This window comes from Barbus barbus, assembly GCF_936440315.1.
Source record: "Barbus barbus genome assembly, chromosome: 21".
NCBI classification, from domain to species: Eukaryota; Metazoa; Chordata; class Actinopteri; order Cypriniformes; family Cyprinidae; genus Barbus; species Barbus barbus.
Genome location: NC_136749.1, coordinates 17,593,029 through 17,609,688, shown reverse-complemented (window position 1 = coordinate 17,609,688; position 16,660 = coordinate 17,593,029). Strand labels below are relative to the sequence as shown.

Below are 16,660 nucleotides of genomic sequence, written 5' to 3'. Positions count from 1 at the left end.
TAGTAATGACAAACCTGTCATTTCTCAGAATGACATTTAATTTATTATTATTCCCATGACATTATCTTACAGATGAATGTATGTCTGGCTCTACCAAAATAAGAGTGAATAAAAACCATCTTGAACATGTATGAACAATCAAGTGCATGTTATTCGTTATTACTAACATTACAAAGTATGAATACATAAATAAAGTTCAAGATTTTACACTTTAAATATATTGAAAAAGCATTATTGCATGTCCACACAACAGCTGAGCAAGTACAAACTTACTCTACCCTACAAAACAACACAGAAAAAAAAGAATAAAAAATGGGACATTTTAACCAAAGTGGTGAACACTGCTAAATCCATTAAGAGATACAATACCTCAATCGCATGCTGTATTTCTGCACCAAATAATCATGTAAATTTGCATATTCTATAAATAACATTTTAATGAAAAACCTTTTTCTGAATTTTCATATACATTTTGCTTAGTCAGTTTAAGGTTGCTCAAGGATATATCCCCCAGTTCTTCATAAATAAAACCCTTTGAATACTTGCTGGGTAGCATAACTGTAAAAAAATATGCTAATTATATAGTTATTACTAATTGAAAAAGGCATTAACATTCTAATTTGACTTCAGGTTATGCTTAATTTCAGCCAACTGCTGATTGGGCTCAACTGCTGATAAATCACAGTGCACTGAGGCAGGAGAGGTTCATCTGTGTGTTAATGCGGGGAGCCGAATTATGTATTAAGAATGGAACAGTAAACAACAAAGTAAAAAGTCCTGGTATCTTTGAGTCGAGACTGCAACATACAGAGATGAAACAAAAAAAATCACTACTCAACAGGAACTTTGGCTGAAAGTAGAACCTAAAGATCAGAAAGTTCACAGCACACATGGAGGGGTCTTGTAGAATATTTAAAGCCAAAACTATATTCTATATTTCTTTCCTTTCCCCTCTCGTTCTGACCAGAGCTAGCTGGTTGGTCCAGGGTGGCGTTGAAGGTCTTGGCTGTGGAACAGAGGGTGTAGTAGGGGGTGGATCTGCAGAGTGCTGGCAGCAGCAACAGCAGCAGCAGCGGCGGCAGCCATGGGCATTGGACTGAGCATTGTGGGGAGCAGAGAAGTGGGAGGCAGGGGGTGGAGAGTCAACCCAGGAACATGATGGTGAGGGTGAACTGAGTGGAGGGATGAGGCTGGGATCAGGTGGAGGGGTTGAGCTGCCAACAAAGTAGCAGGTGGTGCTGGAAAAAAGGCAGCAGGAATTGGAGGGGCAAAATGGGCCTGAGAGAGACAGTGATGAAGGGGAGGCAGCAGGGCAACAGGGGAAGGGTGTGGAGCAATAGATGAGTGTGGAGAAGAGGACTGGAGTATGCTGTATGGCAGACAGGCTGAAAGTGTAGTCTGGTCAGGTGGCTCTGGAGTTGGTACTGGTAAATGGGTCATGTCCGCAGATGCTTGCTCTTGAAGATGCTGCTGCTGCATGTGCTGCTGGGCCTGGAGTTGAAGCAATCTGTACTTCTCAATCTCATCATCAGTGAAAGTGATTGGTTGCTCTGAAATGGGAGGGGTGGTGCGTTTTGGACAATGAATCCCTGCAATTTCTGCATTGTCCTCTTGGTTTCTGATGTTGAGTTTTTGTGACAAAACAAAAGTCTTGTCTGGATTCAGAGCTAAAGCAGCACAGGTTTCTGTTGATCTATCTCCCTTGGCGATTTCAAGACAAGCTTGGTATGTACTGGGATTTTGCCCATCTGTGTGTTGTAGGTGTTCTGGAGTATTATTGTCAATTTGAGGTATACCTTGTGGATTTGATGGAACAGTTGAACATGTTTGAACCTGGTTATTAATACTGGCACTTGCATCTTTATTAATCCTTATTTTTCTTGCCCCTTTCTTAATAGAGGGTAATTTACCAATTAGTGGAAACAAGAGAGCAACATTTGCTTTCTTTACTTTAGGATCCTTCTCAACCAACTGGACTGTAGGCATTGGGCTAGATTTGTCTGTAACATCATCTATCCCAACACCTGATTGTAAGGATGTAGGCTGAGCTGCATGGTTACTTGTAGCTAATGGGGGTGAATGACTTCTCTTTCTAAGAAGAGAATGGGAGGATTTGGTCTTGATCAATCTCTCGGATGGCCATCCAGAATGACTGCAATGTTTCTGGCTCTGTCCAGTAGGAGATGGCCTAATATTGGAATTAGACAACCAGTCCCCACTAAGATCAGAGATGCTAGTGCTACTAGAGGAACTGGGGCTACGAATGGACACTGGCTTGTTATACCACCTGTCTTCGCTTCTTTCAGGACTTGACCAAGGAAGTTCTTCTCTCTCCCGGTGCCTCCTACCAACAGGGCTAAGCCTTTCGTCCCACCAGTCCCTGACATCCTCTTGAGGTTCAGGACTGTCATAGACTCTATAAAACAACTGCCTTCCTGTATGTTGAATTCTGTGCTCTCTGTATTTACGCTCCTCAAACCTTTTGTGCCTTCTGATGTTGTACCTCTCATGCTGATCTGGGGTGTTACAAACTGTTGAGTACTTTCGTTTATTGTAGACATAAGAGTCTGTGTAATCCCAGCTTTCTCCCACATGTTCAAAATCTCTGCATGGACTATAACTGTAGTGAGGATCATTGTAAGAGGAACTTCTAATGCAAGACCTGGACTGACTGTACTCCTTTCTCAAAGGGTACATATAGTTTGATCTCGGTGAGGTGGAGCATCTCCCCGTGTGGTACACAGGCCATTCCCCATCTGAGTTAAGGTCTGACAGGCCACTCCATGACCCAGATTTGTCACTGGTGGGAGTTGAGGCAGCATCCCTCTTTGAGTCGTAGGTGTCGTCATACCAGCGATAATTATCCTCTCTTCCTGTCGTGTTGTGAAAAGAATATGGCAAAGGCCTTCGCCTTACCAAGCGAAGTGCAGACACAAGCCCCCTCATGGTCTGACATTTCTTCCTTTTACGTGCCGGGGCGGAAAGCGAGCTTACAACAATGCTTTTGAGGCTGTGCTCTGGGGTGTCATTTTCATTTGAAGTCTCATCTCTCACTGATCTTTTCCTTTTCCCCAGCTTGTGCCTCCTCTCAGTGCACGCTTGCTTGTTTTGTGACGTGTCGGTTGGAGTGCTTTGGAATTCAAAGTGTCCTCTAGCTTCTGTCTGCGAGCAGGTTTTGAATGCACAGCCCGCTTGCCGGATCCTGACAGCATCTAATTTACGCCTATGTTTTTTTCCCTTTCTCCTGTGTTTGGGTCTCTTTGGTTTTAAAATGCCTAATTTAACTCCAGGAACATCCTGTGTTTGTGGCCCAGCTCTGTCATTCTGGCTTGCGAGATTGTCGACAACACCAAGATCTGTTTCCTCAGCCTTTGTGCTTTTGACTTTGCCTTCCTTGTGTTTGAAATAGTAGTATAGAGGGTTACAGCTATAAGATACGTGTGGCTCCTTGGACGTGTACTGCACCATCTCAAAGGGCCATTTTGTCACACTTCCATCCTTGCTGACTACATTAAGGAAAGAACCTGTATTTTCATCCTTACACACTTTGTGTATTTTATACTCCTCTGTCTGTTTTTCTGATATACAGTTATTCTCATTTTGCATAACAGTCTGTTCGCTGCTTTTCTGTGTATGGTGGTGTGAGCCTTTGTGTATTTGAGGTTGGCCTTGGGCCATGGTGCCCTGTCCATCTGTGTAAACAGTAGGGCCGGGGCACTTGAGCCATTCTCTCTCCTCTGATCCCCCATAAGCCCCCTCTGCCCTGGGCCTCTGCCCCCCATCAAGCAATCTGTCCTCTGAACCAGCTGGCTTCCAGTCTGCTCCAGGACTTTGTGTGTCAGGACAGCCCAGCTTCTCTGGCTCACTTGTGCTGTAGTTTGCCTGAATTTCAGGGCTTTCCACATGTTCTGCTTGTGCTTCCATTTGTGGTGTTTGAGAGTCTCCATCCACCCATCCCAGAGTCGGTGGATCATGGGATAGATCATGGTCATCATTACTTGGGGTTCTGGGTGCGCTCGAGCAGGACCAGAGGGCCTCTAGGGCGAGTCTGTGCCTATGGCGCTGGAGCTCTTGATAGTCACTGGTCTCCTCAAGTCCATCACTGAACACAGACGCACAGGAGTCAAGCTTCATTTGAGCTCGCCTAGAGAAACAGAACGAGACCCCTGCCCTGGGGCTCCGGTGTCCTGCAGAGGATTTTGTCTGTAAGGGGTGGTTTTCGTGACATAGCTGCTGATGTGTGGGTATACTAGTGGAGGACAAGCCCTTCAAAGAGACATTTGTGGAAATGGGAGTTGAGTCTTGGACCGAGGATGCTGTTGGTTTTGTGTCAAACTTGCTACTGCCAGCTGAGGGGATTTTAACTTGATCCTTATTCTTGTTTGTAGACCTTAACCTTGGACTTTTCCTGTCATCACTGTTAGCAAGAACAGAAGACAGTGTTGTTATTAGGCAGAGCTGAAAGATCTAATTTCTCTTTAAATCTAGCATGTGGTGCATGCATACATTATATCAAATTGATATTGTAAGTATACAGTGTTTTACCTGTCTCTTTGCTGTTTAAGCTGTGCGAGCTGGTGTAGTTGTTTCAAAGCTCTCTTCTGCTTTTTCTCATCCTTCCAGGACTTGGAGGAGACATTCCTTGCAAATTCTCTCTGCTTCAACTCTTTCAGCCTCTGTCAGACAAAACAGGCATAAACAGATGAGAAAGTCTGGAAACCTTTCCATGAAAACAACATTTGTTTGGCTTGGATAAAAGGCCCTAAAGAAGGAAAGTCAGGAGGAAAAGAAACATCAATCTAGGTCTAACCTGGGTTTCAAACTGGGGCAGAACAATCCTAAATAGCCTTACGACACCTTTGATTTGAAAGAGAAATAAAAAAGTCTCTTTCTAACACTTCTGTTAATAGAGACCGTACAGTCCGTCAGTTTCCCACATAAAAGACTCCTTTGAAATGGCACAGACCACACCGATGGATGCCTGTCTATTTATCACTTCATCCCTTAAGGGCAGAGAAGAAAATATCGAAACAAAGTAAACAGAAAATCAGCAAAGCCAAAATACAATCACAAAACAATAAAAGTGTCAGTGGTGCCTGAATTTGTTCAGCAGACATGAATGGAAAGTCACATGAACACAGCCAAACACTTTTGACTTCACTCAGTAGGGAAATAAAAAGGAAAACCATATTTGTCTTGACTTGTGAGAGGCTATGAAAATGTAACTCACTGCATCCCCTCTTTCCCTTCTTCAGGACCACTGCATTCCCCTCATACTACCAGTACTCAGGTCTTTAATTTGATCAGGTAATAAAAAACACTTACACATAAATGAAAGGAAAAAACACTGTTGTCTTTAAGTGGTATTAGCCAAAATGTGTAATGAGCTGTCATTCTGAAACTCTTTTATTTTTATGATCACATGCATTCACACACCATACCAAAATTTTTTTGGTGGGTGTGAAGGAATTGCCAAGAGGAGAACAGTTCTGCTGCATGGTGACAAGCACTGACAGGGAAAAAACACTGTATCTGTGAGAAGTTAGCAAGCTAACTCCCAACAGAGCCTGCTGACTTTACGCAGCAAAACACGCTAATGATGCCTGCTTCAAGGGAGCAGCACAGAAGATTTTCAGAGTAATACACACACCAGTGGAACCACAAAAATGTCAGGGTATGTTCGACCTTCCAAAAACAAGAACATTGATACAGTGGATGAGCAAACTCACACTTCAGTAAACAAATATACAAATTTCAGATAAACAGAAATGTGACTTCCAACCTCTTTGTTAATTCAATAAATGTCTCTTCATTCATAAATTGATTGCTGATGTGATTCATTATTAGTACATAGTTTCTCTATTCAGTATAATGAAGAGAAATTCTTAACTCTATTCTTCATAGATTTTATGCATCAGCATAACAAATTAATATATACATACAATATTGTAAATAAGAAATTAAATGGCACATCTAATGACAAGATTTTCCTTGTGTTCAGACTCTGACCTGTCAACACAAAGGCAGAATGTGGGTGCTGTTTTATTCTAAAAACACTAATAATGCCTTAGACATCTTACAAAACCTTGCCTTGCTGCCTAATTGCTACATAAGAAGCACGTTGTTGCATTTAAAAATATGAGACAAAAGTCAGAGGAATGGAAAAGAAATGTGATTTGAAAAAAATATACTAACTTGAGTGCTGTGTTGAAAAAGTGGTAAAATGCTAATGCGATGGTCAAAGACATCCATTGAGTATGTGCTTACATAAAAAATTATGGAAAACCTGTGAAGTGGAATGCATAAATGCATTCTGTGTGAACGGCCCCTATAACATCCACCAGTTATGGAAGTTTCTAAGCTTAGTTAGTTTCTATTCTGTGTACCACACCAAAAGTACTTCACACTGGGAAATTGAATTTATCCACAATCAACTGATTCCAATAGTATTTGAAGTTAGCATGCCTCTAAGTTAACAATGCAACACTCCAAGAAGAAGAATGCATAGGACACTCACATAAAATAATATTATTTGAATCACGTGCTGTACTATTGTTATCTCTACTTTTCAGTACTGAATGAAATATAAGAAATTTGCCATCTTGGATTTATTTTCCACTAATGAATGTCTCACAGATATATGCAAAATTGTATGGCTTTTTAAAAACACTAGGTCAGCCTCTTTTTCTAATTAAGTGTTACTCCAGAAAGCACTGCTCTCTCTCTCTATCAATCTTTTTACAGCCTGGAAACATTATGATGTCTTTGACAGAATGAGATGTTTATAGTATAAATCTATTCCATGACTGATATGATTGATCAGGCACATTAAAGTATTTGCCGCTAATGTTGATGAGCATGTCTAAACGCTCTACTCATAATATTCTCATATTCATGATGCCTTAGATTTCGCCCTTCAGAAGATAATTTGAAATTTCAATGAAACATCTGCCTCATGAATAGTTGACAGATAAGGAAGAACAAAAGAATATTTGAACCATTCAAAGGAAAATATATTTTAAACTGTCAAAAAGAACTCATGTCCTCTGATCATACTGATTGGGCATGAATCAAATTTTTTTATTTAAAGATGCAAAAGGATCCTCAAATTTTTAAAACCTAATTTTTGTAAAGTGTTACAGTTGGTCCTGTGGCATAGACTGCAAATCACACACACACACACACACACACACACACGTTAACCCTGAGTTGTGTTGGGATTAATGAGAATTGGAGGTGATGAGATGCTCTAACTGACCTCCGACCTCAAGTCCATTAAATCAATTCTGTTGTGTGCTAATGATCAAACACTGATGGATTAATCAATGTGAAAGAACAGAGGTTTGTCTGCATGTGATGTGCAAGGATAGACTCTTTAGCATATTATTGATGAAAATGTATTTTCTCTACAATGTGAAAAAAGCCTATTAGGATACTTTTATAAACTTTTAGCAGGAGTAGTTATTCTGAATCGTAATTCAAGAGTAATGCAGCATTTTGCATCTCATATAATGTAGGGCCCTGCATCTGAAACATGCTGAGATTCACCAGTTGAGATAACAGACCTCAGGGTTTTATGTTGCTACTAAAAATCTTAATGTTAATAGACCTTAAAGGAATCCCATCCGTAGGGTGCAGGGTAAAGAGCCTATATCAGATATAAAGGCACTATAGTGGAAACTACGGCCGATGTGCAAGGCATTTTAAAGACAATAAAATGCTGTGAACTGCACACAGCATAAGGTTTTCATTAGTTCTCTTTTTCATGGTTAACCCTCTGTAAAAAAGCTAAAACGTGTTTATTGGTGGTGTCCTAGTGGGATCTCACCAAACGAGCGACTGAACAAACAAAGAAATAAAGAGGAGGAAAAAACATGCTCTGTTAACCATGTGTCCCCCTTCTTTTCTCCACTTCTCACTGGGACAAACTCTCTTGCACCACTTCTGCGCACAGTATTTTAGTGGAAAATACTGCATCTTACTAACCAATTGTATTCAAATGCACTGAAAAAGCATTTCAATTAACTAACTGTCAGATTTTTCCACACAAACACACTTTACATGTAAGTGTAATGTACATAATGTACAGAAAATGTTTTATGTACATTATTAACATTACACAAAGTGGTGAAGGATTCTAGTAAACATGACTTGCAAAATATGGACTAGCGCAATGACAACGCACTTTGGCAGAGATTTTGTTGCCATTTTTGGAACCGTTTTCATTATTCCTTTAGTGAATCGGCTGCTAAAACACCCCCCTTTGTCTGTCTCTTCTACTTACTCATATATTAAGGAACAAATCTCCAGAGCAGGTAGATACCGAGTTAATATACTGTCCTGTCTAGAGTTTCTGTCAACTTCCACATTATATCACAACCTTGAGCAAACACACTCTCATGAAAAACAGAGTTGAGTCATGATCACACTGTCCCACACTTCACTTTGCCAACGAAATTAGTAATGCTGTACAAAAACAACAAATGACCTGAGTATCGAGCAGCATTCTATCACATTAAAAACACATTTAACACACACATCGCTCATAACACTAACAAATGATTCATACACAAACGCAGGTGCAATGGTAGTGTGAAATCTGGTCTGACAGCTGACACTGACTGTGAACTCGGGCTCACTGTAGATATTAGCAGATTTGCCATTTTAGCACTGGGACATGAGCAGGCTGTTCCCTAATTGGCTGAAACATCTCTGTCCACCTCGCAGAGCCCAGACACGGAGGTGTCACCTTGTAACATTTCACCAGGAACAGGCCTACAAAGAACTGGATTTCTGTCTGCTACTTTTTTTGTATGAATTTGAAAAGTCATTGCGGTTCATCTGCTCCCTTCAGTTTGGGTCCTGCAGACAGCTGTCATCTTTACAAGCTTCAATGCCAATCATGGCTGCCTTGTTCAGTCATGTAACTCCAATGCAGATCTTTCTACAAAAGGGATGGTTAAATCCACTGTTTGCATACTTGGGTGGTATGTTTTCATATCAACAGCTAGATATTCTGCTATCTTTTCTACTGCAGAATATCTGTCGTATGATTTTAATAATCACCAAGCAGCACATTTCAGTTCAGTTGAGGTGGCTTTGTTGATTATAATGATTAGTTTCGAAACCATGCGTCTCACGCCTGGTGTTAACACGTTGTAGCTGTTGGTTGTTTACGGCTGCCAAACAACATTGCAACTTGTTGTATTAATTCAGAATTCAGTTGATGTGCGTTCACACTGTCACGGGTATTCATATTTTGGCCATTTTTCAGTGTCTTCTAATGTGGCTCATCCAATTAAATTAATAATTTACTACTGTTTTAAGTACTGAAACTACACATATTCATTTATATTTTTTAGTTTGCATTAATCAAGTTCCAATAAATAAAATAAAATAATCAAATTACATAATTTGTGAAGTAATTAATTTACAGAATTAGCCAAAATGAGGCAATTCTAAATGGTTATGCAATACATAAAACATTTTATGTTGATTATACAGCAAAATTATAACTATAGTGTGATAATATATATTTTTAAAGAGATATAATATATAACATAAAAACCATTTTTTTTAAAAACAAATATTTCATAAGACATCTTAATGATGGATCTGTTATTAAAAAAATGCAACTTTTTGCTTCACAAGATGTTAAGTGATAGAATGGAGTCGTGGATTATTGAGATGTTTTTATCAACTGTTTGGACTGACGGCACCCATTCACTGAAGTTATTTTAATGTTCTCCAAATCTGTTCCTATGGAGAATCAAACTCATCTACATCTTGGATGTCCTGAGGATGAGTCAATTGTCAGCCAATTTAATTTATTTCTAAACTATTCTGTTAACATCAAAATTAGTATCGGCAAAATGATCAGTATCTGCCAAAATTCTAAATAAAATTCAAAATTGTAACCCTAAACATTTCACCACTCACAATACCCTTTCTGTTACAAGTCGCCCTGTTCATCGAGCAAACCGAAAAACATCAGCGTATGCATACGACTGTGAGAGCATGTGTGTGTGTGTGAGGTCCTTCTGTATGCTCCAGTTTCTCTGGTTTAATCTGCCGTATTGTGACCGGTCTCTCTGGACCTCCTGAGCCACTGAGCACAGGTGAGCAACATTAGTCAGCCTGCCTCCCAGTCTAAAACCTGACACAACAAACAGGTGGGACTGCCTCTCTCTCCTTCACACACACACACAGACACAGACGAGGAAAAGCATCAAGCGGCGTTAAGAAACAGAGAGAATATTCTCTGCATAATGAAGCACTGAAACGGAATAGACTGCACACCTGTGTCTGTGTGCATCTGCGTATATGTATGCGAGTTGTCTAACACCGTTCCATCTGTCTGTTCTTCCCCTCAGGTATAGCTGGTTCTCTGATGCTTTCAAAATGAGTCATATCTCCCCCTCTCCCTTTCTAACTCGGTTTCTTTTTTTAACACTGTGCTCTCTTGTACCTTTATCGGGATGTGGCAGGTGGAGATGAATAGAGCCTCAGCTGGGCTGCGGAGACCCTGGAGAGCTCCAGGCGTTTGACAAGGGCAGAAGACAATAAGAACCTACTCATCCTGGCAGTCTACAGAGAGAGCAGCGCACCGCTTCCTCGTTCTCCCACTCATCCCATAGAGTGCACTGCACTGTGGAACAGGCAGTCCCCTTCTCTCGATCTTCCTGCAGCCCACGAAACAACTTCTTTACTTTGTCTTTGTCATTGAGCAGGATCAGTTTGCTAACACTATCCTTCTCCTCCTGGGGAAGATAGAGAGACCAAGAGAGACACAGTGTACGGCTTATTCTCCAAGGGATGTCGACAGGAAACAGAATCATTGATAGAGAGAGTGATGAATGCGTTCTTGTTGTTAGAGACTCATTCTGAATAGTTTAACTGCTTTAGAGTTTTCTTAAAATACTTATGCCACAAAACAAGCCAAGACTCATCTGTACTATTAATAATGAGAGCAGACAGACTGTAGAAACAGGTTATGTTTGAATGGACTCTAATTCTACCCAAATCAGACTGACAAATTCAAATGCAAAAGGATTGCAAATGTTCAATGATATTGAAATTAACCAAACAATACAATGACTACTAAAGCCACTTTACATAATGGCTATTCAATGCCTTAGCAATGCATTATCTTATTATTCTATTATCCTAATTGGGAGCTTTTCACAGCAAATATTGATATTTATGATTAATTATGATGCAATTTATGAATTAATCAGCATATCATGTAATTGATTTTAATCAACAAGCAGCCTTAGTAATGACTGTAGCGATGCACAGTCACATTATTAATGGCAAAACATTCCATTATAAAAGTGATTTTATATAAAAATAAAAATGCTGCATTTATTTGTTCAAAAACATATAATGAAATATTACAAAATAAAATAACTGTTTCCTATTTTATAATATTTTAAAATGTAATTTATTTCTGAAGCTGAATTTTCAGAAACCATTACTGCAGTTTTCAGTGTTACATGATTGTTCAGAAATCATTCTAATATGCTGATTTGGTATGCAAAAAACATTTCTTATTATTAGCATAGCAATGTGAAAAAAGTTGTGCTGCTAAGTATTTTTGTGGAAATAGCAAAGAACAGCATTTATTTTAAATCTAATTTTTGAAACAATGCTAAAGTGTTTACTGTCACTTTACTGCCACCATTAGTTCAGTGAATAAAAGTACTGATTTCTTTAAAAAAAAAGAAATGAAAAATCTTATTGACCACAAATTTTTGAATAGTGTTATATATAACATTTAAATGAAAAATCCATTATTAATACAGCATTCTAAATGGCTGATTTTAGTATTCCTGTCTGGATATCTTTATGTAATTTACACAAGCAGGACAAGTTCCAATATTGTTCCAGGAACAACAAAGAAAGCTGATCCAGGAACTTGTCCTACTTGTGTAAATCACATTGACCTGCACCTAGTAGTGCTGTTTCTGCTGTAGAAAAGTTTTACTCAGCATTCAGTTTGTGTTAGTAAAGTGTCCTACTTATTTAACCATGTAACAAAGACAGATAACATGCCACTTTGCCCATTAAAGATTACTAATGGCTGTGCATAACCTCTGCTCTGCTGTGTGGCATCGATTCAGCACGTTCCCTCATTTCCAAATCCACGGCTGCCTGATGAAAAACCTACCACCTATATTACGCCACCTTCAGTGCAAACACTCTCTGCTGGGAGTCTGCGCCAATCACACTCAGCCTAATCTCATCACCGCTGATTCTGTGGCCAACTGCAGTTGGTGCAGGGAGGCAGCGATAAGCCTCAGGCATTTACTTGAAAAGAAAATGAAAAACTCCCTCTCTTTCTCCCTTCTCTCTGCGCGAACCATCTCCATGGACAGTTTCCTGCCGAGCGGGAGCATTTTGCTCAGGAGGACATTTAATAAAATTCCTGGAAATATGATAAAACCCCACGCATGAGAAGCACCTATCTAGCAATTTGAAATTCAAACTAAAGATTACGGACTACTGGCTGAAACAATGTATCTTCCACAAACCATCTTCCTAACAGCCACGAGCGAAGGAAGTATGTAATCCTCGGCTGAGATTCGGAGGCTGGTGTTTCTACTTAACGTTGATTATAAACTGTCACTCTCATTCACCCCAGGAGGAAAACATCAACGTGTGGATTATCCTCAACCCAATCTGCACGTTCACAGGCAGATAATCCACCAAAGACACTTCCAATATCCTGCGCCGTCTGATGCACACCGCATACGGGGCTCATGTGTTGAGTGTTAGCATTGGGCCGCAGGCAAAAAACAGTCTTCTAAAACTCCTTTAGACCCTCTTCAGCAGCTCCTAAGATGACAGGCTGTCAGGTTATGTGATCTGTAACATTTGTGTGTTCCGTATATATTTGAATGCTGTAATGAGTCCGTGCGTAAGGTTCCTGAGAGGATCAGGAAAGGGGACCCTTTGAAGCTGAGAGGATGTGAGTGCATGAGAGGGAGGAGAGGAGATTTGGAAGCGGATATTGCAGGAAGGTGCGGTAAGGAGCTTTCGGGGAAGCTTTCATCCATACAGAAGCTGTTTCTCCTGCTGTACACACAAACACACAGGCTGATGGGGTTTTTTTTAGTAGGGGGAGACTGGGGAGTGTTGGAACACATTTGGTTTGCAATGTCTGTTACTCAATGTTTTTTTGTGCTATGTGTCTCTCAAGTAATCATTCTAATATGATGATTCTGATCAAGAAACATTTATTATTATCAATATTGAAATCAGTTGAGCTGCTTAATATTTTTGAGGAAACCACTATTTGCTACTATTCAAAAGTTTGGGTTTGCATTTTTTTTATTCAGCAAGGTCACATTCACAATTGTTTAAAACTGACAGTAAATTATGTTTCTATTTCAAATAAATGCCATTTATTTAACAAAATTAAAGAACACTGAGAAAGTATTCGACAAAATATTAAGCAGCACACACAATTTTCCGCATTGATAACGATAAGAACCACTATTAGTTATTGAACACCAATAACAATTGATAACAATTGAGCAGCAAATCAGCATGTTAGAATGATTTCTGAAGGATCATGTGACACTGGAGTAATGGCTGCTAAAAAGTCAGCTTTGCCATCACAGGAATAAAAAACATTTTAAAAATATTAAAATACCGTTATTTTGAATATCTTATAATAATATTTCACAGTATTACTGTTTTCCTATATATTTCATTAAATGAATGCAGCCTTGGTGAACATAAGAGACTTTCAAAAACATCTATATATTCCAAACTTTTGACCTGATAATATATACTACTAATAATAGTAATAATAATGACAATAATATTAATAATATCTACAACAACAACAACAAAAAATCGATCAAAATTGTTTATTTTTTATATATATCTTTTACACTTTCTATTGCTTTATATAATTGCTAACATAATTTTCTGTCTGTAATTTTTCTAGTGTTTCTGGTATGTCATGTAATGATTTGCAGCTCATCAACAGATTGTAACAACATTAGTTACCCCGGTGTGTGTAAATGTTAAAGAAAGAGAGATATTGTGATGTCCGTATATTATATCTAGTAATGCAACACATTGGTTATATAAGCGCTGTACATTTCTATGCAGTTTTTCAAGCAAAAGTGGATATTGACTTGCTGGTAGATGCAGAGAGCCCCTAGCAAAGATTCTATTAGTCTTATCAGATACTTGCAATGAGGTTTCGAGTAATGACTGGAACATCTAAAGTGGCTGTTTACATAACAGAACAGCCCTCAATACCCTCAGGCTTTTAAAAGTTCATGAGGAATCATACAAATTCCTCCATCTGCTGCAAATGAAGTTTCGTGCAATTATTTGTCTGAGTTTATCCACTTGTCCCTTTATAACTGTTATCCATTAATTCATTTCAGGCTGCTGACTCACCGCTTTCAACTGAGAAAACAGACATCACTTTTTCTGAGTTTCTTCTTTTTTTCTTTCGTTCTCAAAACGCTCTCTGAGTGCAAAGCCACTCAGGAATCGTTCATAGAAGGACAAATTAACTATTTGTGCAGCGTTAAAAATACATTCTCTTTTTCTTCTCCCAGAGCCGCCCCCACCCTCACACAGCTAAATGCCCCGAGGATAGACCTCACACTCACACACTCTCACATGTCCCTCAGCTATTTTTTAAACATTAAGAAGCCTGCTGCGCTTTTTATAGAAACACAGACATGACTAGGCTTGGACTCCTTCAGATCAGATTGAATCCTTCCTCGGCAACCCCCCCCCCCAGTGACTGTGGGTTATAAAATATGGATTATCTCCAATCTTATATCTGCAAGTCTCTATCGCTCGAAATTCACCTCAGCCATTGGAGTCTAGCAGGGGATTCCCTTCAGATTCTGCTCTCGGTCTCTAGTGGAACAGTTAAAAAAAAGTCCTCTTGACACTTCACCTTAATATTTACCTCTCTTTTTTGTCTTTCTCTTCTTTCCTCTCTCATATTATAGCTTTAACCATCATGTTAGGTTGAAATTGACTTGTTTTTAACCTTGTGGTCACAGGTTTGGCATCATTCAGAAATCAGTTGAGAATATCTTTTAAATTATAATTCAAGTCTTAAATTTGAGTTTCAATGTAAGGAAGTAGAGTGAATTCAAATGAATTTAAGGAATCAATAGAAATGTAATTAGAAAAGTAAAGTTTGTAAATACAAACAAAATGTTGGCTATATAAAACTCTGTTCAAAAGTTTTGAAGAAATTTGAAGCTTCATATTCCAGAACGTTAGAACGACAGAGGGATGGATGGACAAATAGATTTTCTATATAATATAGCAAACTACTCACTTTAGGACCGCAACTGGTATCCTTTCCAGTAATATTGTTTCTGTTAGGCCTCAATTAGACCTCGAGAAAAAAAAAAGAATAAACCAAATAAACCAAACTCAATATTCAATATGAACTTGAGAGCATCTCAGCGAGACTTAGCATTTACAGTAACTTGCATTTATTCATGTTTTATATCTAGGCTCTCACACAAGACACCCTAAACATGAGTAATGGAATATTTGGACATTTGGAGTAATGGACTTCAATGTTTTTTTCCAAGCTATCAAATTGCCTTAGGCTCTTTTAGACCCCTCAACACAAGGCTTAACTCCGGTCTTTGCTTCTCTGGTTTTCTCTGTGTTGCACTCGCGTCTAATGCCTCACCACTTCCTCTTGAAGGGCAGCTGGTTGATTTGCATAGCTCTCTAGGAAAGGTTTTGTGGTTCTTAAAGATTAATTAAATCATACCTCTCAACCATGTTTGGTGCACGTCAGTGCATACAGTACACATACACGCACACATACGCGCATAAATGCTAAGTGACTAGGGATTCTGTGGGTTGTGAAATATACAGTATTGTTCCTCAGGAGCAGGGAGCACAGCCAGGCTGCATGTTTCTAGAGCGATATGTGAAGCGGCTGGGTTGGGGTCACACCAAACTGCCTCAACTGCCAACCTCACAGCATGCATATTTTACACAGTCGACTATACATAACTCAGTCCAATGAAACACTCTTGATGCCTGCAGGAAGAGTTCAACAGCACCTTTCATTGCTTTTGCAGGGCCCTCAAATGAATTAACATCTCTTGTGAGAGGTTCCTGACTTGTTAGAGAAGTCAGTTCACTGACCAACAACATTATTTTGTATAAAACATACAAAAAAGTACTAAAAAACCAACACAATTTCAATATTTAGCCAATTTTTGTACCTGAACAATGTGCAATGTCAAACTTCACTGATTCATGAGGTGAAAATGAAAATCAAATGCTTATCATTATGAAACTTAATGATCAGTTAACATTCCCATACCATAGATTACATACATAGCTCTTGCAAAATATCCTAAGCATATGAAAAACCTAATATATTGTATCACAAGTGTATCACAGTATATAATATTTGATATATACAGCAAATATGAATATGCTGTGATGCAATAGGATAACATATAACATATCTTATATCATAATATATTACATCAAAATATATTCACATATATGTGTCTCCTCCATGAGCACCAAAGCTCAATTATTATTAGGCCACAGCTCATATGTATTACTGTGGTATCTGCCATAAAATAGCATTATTTATTACATTTTACACAAAGATAAGTAATTTCAACCTATT

At 38.9% G+C, this 16,660-nt stretch overlaps 1 protein-coding gene across 1 annotated transcript in view; it reads right to left on the bottom strand.

Moving 5' to 3' along the window:
- Window positions 1-969: 969 nt before the first annotated feature.
- LOC306887621 (zinc finger protein 804B-like) overlaps window positions 970-16,660 on the bottom strand; it is a gene marked incomplete at both ends in the record, with an annotated part of 99,804 nt that continues 84,113 nt past the window's right edge. Inside the window, 2 exons of the mRNA XM_079445509.1 lie at window positions 970-4,417; window positions 4,546-4,676. Coding sequence (XP_079301635.1) covers window positions 970-4,417; window positions 4,546-4,676 — 3,579 coding nt within the window. The remainder of the gene's footprint in view (window positions 4,418-4,545; window positions 4,677-16,660) is intronic.